Below are 9,219 nucleotides of genomic sequence, written 5' to 3'. Positions count from 1 at the left end.
AAATAAATATAATATGGTATAATAAAGTATAATATAATAAACACTGCCTCATAAACAAAAACTATTTAGGAGTATATAATGATGTTTATGATCATCTATGTATTTATTAATTATAATTAAATTAAAAAGAACTGCAAAACATCCTAGTTTTAGAAAACATTAACAAACTTATTAATCCATTAATAACTTAAAATATTAAACCATTTTGCTTTTTAACCATGACAAGAATTTGTTTTGCGGTAAAGTAAGCTAATAAACAATGCACAGATATTGCAGTAGCTAATAATTTTTACATGTTGTATTTTGCGGCAAAGGTATACGAGCGCTGCTTTTACAGTACAATATATTTACCGTCTGAACAAGAGAATAAATTACAAGAAGGGAAAGAAAGAGGAGGAGATTACAGCAAAATGTACGAAGAGGAAAAAACTTTATCCAACTTTAGTGAACTAGTAAATAAGTGTTGGATATTACAACTCTTCGCACACGTACGTGAGCGTAGCTATTAGCTATGTGTTTTTGTTTTATTTTCTTACTGGTATACGAAATTAATCATTCATTCGTTTGTTAGGACGTCTATCTTTTAAATGTACTTATAAATGTTGAATTTATAAAAATCTCTTTGCATTTAGCTGCTAGTTATTTTAATGTGTAGACAACCCATCATACGTGAAGGAATGTCACAGTTGACCTAAGTGGGTTGTCTAGCTTACAACAGGATGACAAAGAAGGCCAGAATTTTCCTAATTTTGGTTGGAATCTTTCTAATTGCTTAAGTAACCTAAGGAAACCACAGAAAAATTTGGACCAGGGCTAAGCAAGTTTAGACTATTACTTAGCATTCGGGGGGATGCCGATTCGACTCTGGTCAAAATATTTCTGTGGTTTCCTTGAATCAATTCCCCTGTGTCTGCATCTCATCTTTCTCACCTCAATCATTACCCATCTATTCCCACGATTCCTAAAAGGAAGCGGAAGAGGTTCTTCTGTTCTACCCTCTGGCATAGTCCATAGGGATTGCCCGTTCATCAGCATTAGTAGCTGGTGGAAGTGAAACACCCTTGAGTTTCTTCTTTCGGAAGAGGAACAATTTTAGTTACTCGACTGAAGATTTGAAGATTAATTAAAAAAATAAATAATTGCTAAAGGAGCTATACTTCGCGACTTTTGGTGCCAGGTGTGAGATTGAAGATGATAGAGGATTGAAGAAAAAAGAAGATTGAAAAAGGCAAAGGATTGAAGCAGATGGAAAGAGGAGGTTTTGGAGAATTCCATAAGGCATTCTAGAACAATCCATCGGTCAATTTTATGGAAGCTTCTACCGATTGTGAGTTATCCTAACAAACCATATATCATCGGAAAGCTCTCGAAGAAAAAAGAATGAATCTGACGTTGTCGGAGAGTTTTATTTTCCAATGTTCTTGAAGTTTCTACCGATCGTGAGTTACCCCAGAAAACCATACATCCTATCAAAATTCTACTCTTTTCTTGCGGGAAAAAGGTCGAGTTCCTATAGACGACGATTTTGCGAGTGGTATCAAATGAAAGGTACACTAAGGTTTAGAAGAACTGTAATGTATTCCAAATGCTTGAATGTCGCAATTTATTTCTATTATTATCGTTATGTTTTTACCTCTTTGGAAGCCTCCCAAAGGGAGAGTATCTTTTGGGAATCACGAGCGGTGACGTATTTTGCTTGTAGGTAGGGGAAGCCAAAAAAATGGCGCCTACGTAGGGACTGAGAATGTAGACAGCACTTCCCATTTACTCATCACAGAAACGACAGGAAGAACTGATGTTCACTGTTAGTTCGTTTCTGTTATAACGCATCTTTCCCGTGGTTCATAGGGATGACGTTTGTCCTTTGGAGCAGGACCGGATATAAGTATCATTAGTCCTTGTTGATGTAAAAGGACTAATGGATCTTGTGATCGCACAGTTGACCTCTTCGGGTGTGATAATCCCATTGGCCAACTGATGGACTTCTCTCAAGCCCACGGAAGTCTTCCTATAGCAGTCACCTTCAACTCCCCAGATCTAAGAATACTTCGCTGCTCATTCCATTTCCTCATCATAGAAACGACAGGAAGAACTAATGCCAATTGTCAGATTGTTTTTTTAATTATCTATATCTCCCGCGGTTCGTAGGGATGACTATTTGGAACAGGACCGGATACTTATCATTAGATTTTGGTGATTTAAAAGGAGTAAGGGATCTTATTGCAAACCTGACCTTTCCGGGTGTGATGATTCCATTGACCAACTGATGGACTTCTCCAGAGTAGTCTTCGTGTAGCAACCACCCTCAACTCTCCAGATCCAAGGAAGCTTTTCAAAAGAAGAGGATCCTTTGAGAGCCATGAGCGGTGATGTCTTTTGCTCCTAGATAGTGGAAGCCAAAAAAGCGGTGCCTATGCAGTGACATAGAAGATGTAGACAGCACATTCCCTTTCGTCATCATAGAAATGACAGGAAGAATTAATGCCTATTATCAGATTGTTTCTGTGATAATGTATATCTCCCGCCATTCGTAGGGATGACGTCCATTATTTGGAGCAGGACCGGATACGTATCATCAGACTTTGGTGATTTAAAAGAACTAAGGGATCTTATTGCACTCCTGACCTTTCCGGTGTGATGATTCCATTGACCAACTGATGGACTTCTCTAGTGTGTAGAAGTCTTTCTTTAGGAGCCACCGCTTACTCCCAGGAAACCTGGGAACAAGCCAATATCTCCAATAGCCTCATTCGAGGAAGCATAAATGTCATCTTGGTCTTTTACAGTATCCAAAATTTTTGAAAGGATCCTACTCAGTCTGGTTGCGTCTGCTCTCTTATTGATAGCGTAGCCTAGCCTCTTCGGGTTTAGAAATTATGCATCTTGGGACTTGTCCTGCTCGTGGGTCTGTATAGATATCATTGTTGTAAAGCGGTAGCTACGGCCCTGTGTATATATATATGCAATACATAATATAACGTACGCGGTTGGCGATGTGATTGTGGTGAATTTCGTTTTCTTATTTTGCCGATCGCGTAACACGTGTAGATTAATTTTTAAAAGCTCGGCATGCATCCGAGACAGTCCAGTCGAGCCGTTGCGGATAAAATTAATTAGTTTCATTGGTCTAAACCGATACAAATGAATGGGCAGCCTTTTGGATCGCGTTTAAAATTCTCACGTGTCTGTCGCGTATAAATCACACCATTTTTCAATTAGTTTTACTCGTAAAATATGTATAACCCGACAATTTATTGTAACATATTTCAGAATTCCAACAGAAAAACCCCAACAATTACTCGCCATAAGTACATAAAACATTCCACATACTAAATCTTTATCTCTCCTAAGATTTCTATAATTCTACATTCTAAATGGAAAGATAATTCGAACAATTATTGTTTTGATTTTAATTTTTGGCTCAAGCTTTGAGGTTCTTCTAATTACCCCCGTTGTCCGGAAGTAATGCTTTATCTGATCACAGAAATGCAGTTAATTACGTTCATGTGGCATTAGTGTGAAACAATTTCATTTGCTACTTATCATAAATATGCAATAAAGATAAAGAATCTAATTGATTGGTTTTGATAAGTAAAACGAACGACTTTGTACTGCAGTCATTATTATTTGTTTGGCATTTTTACACGGTTGCAGCTGAAAAATCAAAATTCTCATTAAAATAATATGCCATTTAATAAATGTTCCAATTAAAATGCGAATAAACGGTATCCTATAGGTATCGACTATAAATAAGAAACAGGGCAATTTAAAAAACGATGCGAAAAAGAAGAACAAAAACAAATAACGAGATGTTGTTCTGGATATGGACAGAATCTTATATCATTAGCTCTATAATGTAAAACAAAAACGTAAATAGGCAAAATTATAATAGGCTTAACGATCAAAATCAGCTTCTCATATTACTCTAAAGGGAATAGTTGTTACCATACGTTGTAGTTGTGTTATTGGTGACGTATTTCAAGTCCAATTGTACAATGTGTACCAAAATTTGTGGACTCTAATTATAATAATTATCATCATCATAAGGTCATCAGTCCTAAGACTGGTTGGACACGTACCTCCACTCTTTCCTATCCTGAGCTAAACTTCGCATTTCCCTAAAACTAGAACAGCCCACATCCTTAANTATATATTATTCACAAATAATAATAATCAAATACACGTAAGAGTAATATAATAATTGAACACATTTACTGTTATCGTATTTATCGTAGTAAGAAAAGAAATCTGAAATACATTTAATAAGCAAACATTTCTGGAAAGTTCTGTTCATAAACCGGAATTTCTTGCTCGACTTTTTTCTGGTGTGTGGGGCTCCTGTGAACCTCAGACGATGATAACGATTTAAATATCTCTTGGAGTTTCGTTTGCAGATCTTCGTGCTAAAAAAAGGTTTGTTTTGTGGTATAAAATAAGCTTGCTATCAAGCGATTACCTTAGGCTTTGTTCTCTGCATTATTTCTGCAAGAGTAGCTGTCCTAAAGAAGTTATTAAGTTCTTCTCTCTTTTCAGCTTCAGCTTCTTTTCTGGCTTCTGGAGGTTCAGTAAGGACCCTCTTCATGTGCTCAAATGTGAGTTTCTCTTCTGGCAATTTCTATTTATTTAAATATAGAAACCATTAGTTTAGGTCAGAAAGCCCAACAATTAGCAACTATATCAACGATTCTAGCGAAAACTTGCATAATAAGGTAATTGCTTCTATTTCACAAACTGAAGTAACTCTTTAAAGTTAGTACAAAGTTTAACATTTATTGTTCTTTCAAGTAAGAATAGGAATCAGAGAAACGGTCAGTTTACTCACTTGAGTCAAACTGGATATGCTATCGCTTTGCTCAGCGTATTGGGGAGGATCGGGGAAGGAAAATATGCCATCCCAACTGGAATGTCTTTTGTAAAGAGGATTGAAAAGAGGTCTGGAGATCGTGGGTGTTGTTACCTTTTGCACGCCTGGAGAACTGGACTCGCTATCGACGTCCTGGGTGGTTCCTATATCTACGACACTGCCCCGAGCGTTGGTTTCGCTCCAGCTATGTCTCTGGGACGTGCCAGCAATTGCACCAGGTCCACCAGCACCATATGGCGAAGTTTGAGACAATCTAGAAGGGTCTAGACCGTCTTCTCTCAGGATATCACAAATCGCAGTCTAAAAATGATTATTTCAATACAAATATGAAAGATTTATTCATGTCTGTAAAGTACCTGTTCGAGATAAACGAATGGTTCTTTGGGATTTGGATAGTGGTTATCAGGATAATGCGACAACATTTCAGGTAGAAGAAAATGATCCTGTTTACGTCTAGCTGCGATTATTTTATTGGCGTATTTTTGCAACGAGGGCAAGTCAAATACAACACAAATAAGCTCAAAAACGCTAATAACCAACACGTGCAAATTGTAAGCTTGTGAGGCTGATAAAGAAGTGTTTGTGATTGCCAAGTTTTGAATACTGAAATAGTAACGTAGTTATACATATTTATTAAAAAATTTAGAAAACCCGATCTGAAAGGAATTTACCCTAATAAAAGTTGTATGATGTCTATTACGACTTCTGCACTTGCCAGTTCCACACACAAAAGAGATACAGTGGTGTAAATGGCCTCGATATTTTCCACGGAGTTAGTTTCGATCTGCAAACTTGTGTACAGAGCATCGTAGATCACAGGACCATGCTTATTAATAAATATTAAATCGGGTCTGGAAGATTTTTCCAACACCAGATCCAAATCTGATACTAAAACCCTACGATAAAAGAACATTTTAATTCAAAAATTACTTTTCTTGTGTCATATCTCTCATTTACGTTGCTTTTGACAACTTTTCAAGATTATTGTGCCTGTCGATTAACGTATGCAAAATTTTTTGGACCAAAAGTCGCATCTCAGGATCAGGAGCGAGCGACATTCTCAATAAAGGTTCCAGAAATGAAACTGGGAATGTTGTATTGAAATGGATTGTTTGATATTTTGTTCCGACCTGAAATTAAAGTGGTAATTAACATCAGTTAGAAATATGAATTATATCTTCACCTTCAGCAAACTCTTCAGTAAAATGCTTTGAAGCAAATTGTCTGCAGGTGTCTGGTTGACTTTAGGTGGGAACGGAATTTTACTCATGATAAACATCATTATCTCGATTTTTTGATAATCAGGTAGATGGTTTGCAAATTCACCAAGGGCGTTAATTAGAGCGTCTTGATACTGTTTCTCTTCCGCTTGGTTTATTCCATTCTTAACAGAGTCCCGTAAATGGCAGAGGAGAGAGTTAATTATTTCTAACACACTGGGACCTATATTCAAAGTCACAATTATAAAACCTTACCATCTCGGATCTTTTTCAGTTTCTTACCAACACTTTCACCAGCTGCAATGGCAATTATTTTTGAAAGTACGTCTGCAATGCTAGTTCTAATTTCAGGTGAAGATTTAGAATTTTCATCTAGATGTGCCATTAATGACTCTACCACTGTGTAGGAATACTGGGCCTGCCAAACAGAAGTTTTATATCATTTAATGTATTATCATAGCAGCAAGCCTATGTAAAATAACTTACTTGAATAGAAAAAATAATTATTCTAAAGGTATGAACTGCAAACTGGTTTGGACACCACAATTCATGCAGATCAAAATGTCTTAAATAAAAATGTTCATTACTGTTTACTCTTAATAGGTATATAGTAGTATTTAATACCTTAGAACAGGCTTTAAAACAGCTTTTATATGTCCAAATGAAGCTTTTCCAACAAGTTCTCTCAAACAAGACTCTGCAAGGGTAGGGGGGTCCAGTTCATCTTCAGGAGCTGCTTCCACACTTCCAACTTCTTTCATGTGGAATCCAGACTCCTGTTATTAAGAAATCATCAAGTTAATCTGAATATACAATATAATACAATATGTATTGCTACAAGAAAAAAAAAATACATTAACTACTAACTTGCATGTTAAATAATAAACTGGGAACAATCTTGTCCATATGTACTGGTTCCCATATGTTTTCTACTAAATCATCAGAAACTGTCTTTCTCACAACTGCCTCCAAGCCTTGTATTCCTGCTAATCTTATCTGGTTTCTCATATATGGTCTGTCTTCGTTACTGTGACACATAGCTGAAAATTTACTCACAAAGAAATCATAACGTCGATGATATGATGGTGTGTCTTCTTCAATATTAGCAAATTTGACAAACTAAAACACAAAAACAGCTTTTGAAGAACACATAATGTACAGACATATAAGGAGCATATTATCTATTCATAGAATGTATTTTATTAAGTACTTACTGATTGTGTTGCTAGAATTTGCAATTTTGGTTCAGTAGACTCCAAAAGTTTCTGCACCATTTTTAAATAGCTCTCAACAAACAAATTCAGCGTTTGAGCATGACAAGCAACTAAAAGCTGATCCATTGCTTCCATTGCAATGATAACAAACCTTCAAAGAAGTCAATATCTACTAGATTTCAAGAATTTTCAGGCCTACGTACCCATGTCTTCTTCTGTAAATATCTCTTGATGCTTTTTGATAAAAATATTCTCCAATTCTATCCAACTTTTCAGGGGAACTAAGGGAGTAAAAAGTAAGCTTTTCCATATTAGATTTGACCAAACCATCTTGAGGATTAACTGGAAATATGTTGTCGACTAATCGCTTATATCGAGGCCTTAATGCATTACAACAACCGCAACAACCTATGAAACAACACATATGATAAAAGTGAACATTGGAGAAGTAACGATAAATAATTATAGATGTGCAATAAAATAATTCAAGTGAAATATATACCATGAAACATTATTATTTTTATAATTTTAGGCCTTTTGGGCTATCGCAGAGATATAGGTTATGTTTTTAATGATTATCCTAGCTTTCTAACCTGTAACTATTTCTTTAGCGACACGCCGTTTTCTTTTTTTCTCTATATACGATACTGTAGTTCGTAAAGTAAACGCTGGTTCAGGCATTCTATAAGAGGGGGCACTTGCAGCTTCTTTTTAAAACAAATTAAAAAACTTAATAACATAAGTAGTTTTTTTTTTAATTTTCCATATAATAATAAATTTATCACTAAAAAATATTTAAATAAACTTCGAAATAGTTTGTGAGATGTGACTTACTCATATTACACCGCAAATGTCACAATAAATTTAATCGAAACATTTGAAAAAGTTTGGTCAATTATTCTTTTTTATAAAAATAAATTAAGTGATCCCATCTAAATAAATAAAAACAATACTAAAAATAAGTGAGCGTATGCAAGGTGTTTCTTTACAAATTGTGCAATATTAGTGTTGTGTTTTTAAGTGCTGATAACAAACGATTACGGATAGTAGGAAAATAGGAAAATAGATTTTGAATTTTGTTTTCTTTAACATAACTACCACGAGCAATATAAATAATGAGCTGAATATTGCAGTCGCAATAAGCAATTAATTAATTATCACTCTTATTATCAAAACGTACTGTAGATATATAGCAAATAGATACTTAGGAGGGGAATTATTAATTAATTAACAGTTATACACATCTACATACATGGATAAATTAATTATTATTATGAATATATAACACTTACAACCATAGTTTGTGCATTTTTGTGCAATACTATCCAAAACATCGCTTTTTTCGGGTAAATCGAAGCAACATTTTACTAGCGACATTACTATTTATTTTTAATTTAATTAGCGGCACTTGTAAGGTTATTGTTATTAGTTAACTAGTTACAGGTAGATGAGGTACATAATAAATTTCGTTAGGTACCTGGATGGGTAGCATACGAAGACTATTGGTATTACCTTCTACCTATTTAATTAATCAACCAGGTATAAAATAAATTTAAATAAATAAAAAGTGAATTCACTAATCATGTTGTACAACATAGCGCCGATTACTACTTTTATTTCGTGCCCTATTTTGCAACCCTTACGTTTTAGCGCATGTCTATGTCAACTTCGTCAAGCGCAAAAAATCAGGTCAATACGCTAAGAAAATAAATAAAAAATAAGCTGCTAAACCTGATGAAAAGTGTGTAACTATTTTATAAATAACGTTTTATTGCTTTTTCGAAAACCGATAAAGTATAACTTCTTGGTTTTATTACAACAGATTTGTTTTTGCATTTAAATTTTGCGGACCACCATTTTGAAAAAATAAATACCAAAACAGCCCTTCCATACTTTTCTAATTTTGGGTATTTGTAAAAAG

General features: G+C 34.9%; 1 protein-coding gene across 2 annotated transcripts; it reads right to left on the bottom strand.

Moving 5' to 3' along the window:
* Positions 1-4,155: 4,155 nt before the first annotated feature.
* On the bottom strand, positions 4,156-8,151 carry LOC108740881 (protein EFR3 homolog cmp44E). Of its 2 annotated transcripts, XM_025974397.1 has the most exons (15): positions 8,133-8,151; positions 7,892-8,005; positions 7,502-7,706; positions 7,299-7,449; positions 6,952-7,203; positions 6,709-6,860; positions 6,571-6,649; positions 6,367-6,502; positions 6,048-6,307; positions 5,822-5,994; positions 5,536-5,760; positions 5,221-5,467; positions 4,958-5,164; positions 4,457-4,615; positions 4,156-4,403 (listed from the first exon to the last, which is right to left on the bottom strand). In XM_025974397.1, the coding sequence occupies exons 1-15, from the start codon at positions 8,134-8,136 to the stop codon at positions 4,260-4,262; spliced, it is 2,508 nt and encodes an 835-aa protein (XP_025830182.1). In that variant the 5' UTR covers positions 8,137-8,151; the 3' UTR covers positions 4,156-4,259. The 2 variants fall into 2 exon arrangements, with proteins under 2 accessions (XP_025830182.1, XP_025830183.1); XM_025974398.1 differs by lacking the exons at positions 7,892-8,005; positions 8,133-8,151 and adding an exon at positions 7,801-7,884.
* Positions 8,152-9,219: the final 1,068 nt, after the last annotated feature.

This window comes from Agrilus planipennis, unplaced genomic scaffold (assembly GCF_000699045.2).
Source record: "Agrilus planipennis isolate EAB-ADULT unplaced genomic scaffold, Apla_2.0 scaffold40, whole genome shotgun sequence".
Taxonomy (NCBI): domain Eukaryota; kingdom Metazoa; phylum Arthropoda; class Insecta; order Coleoptera; family Buprestidae; genus Agrilus; species Agrilus planipennis.
This window is presented reverse-complemented; position numbering and strand designations above follow the sequence as displayed.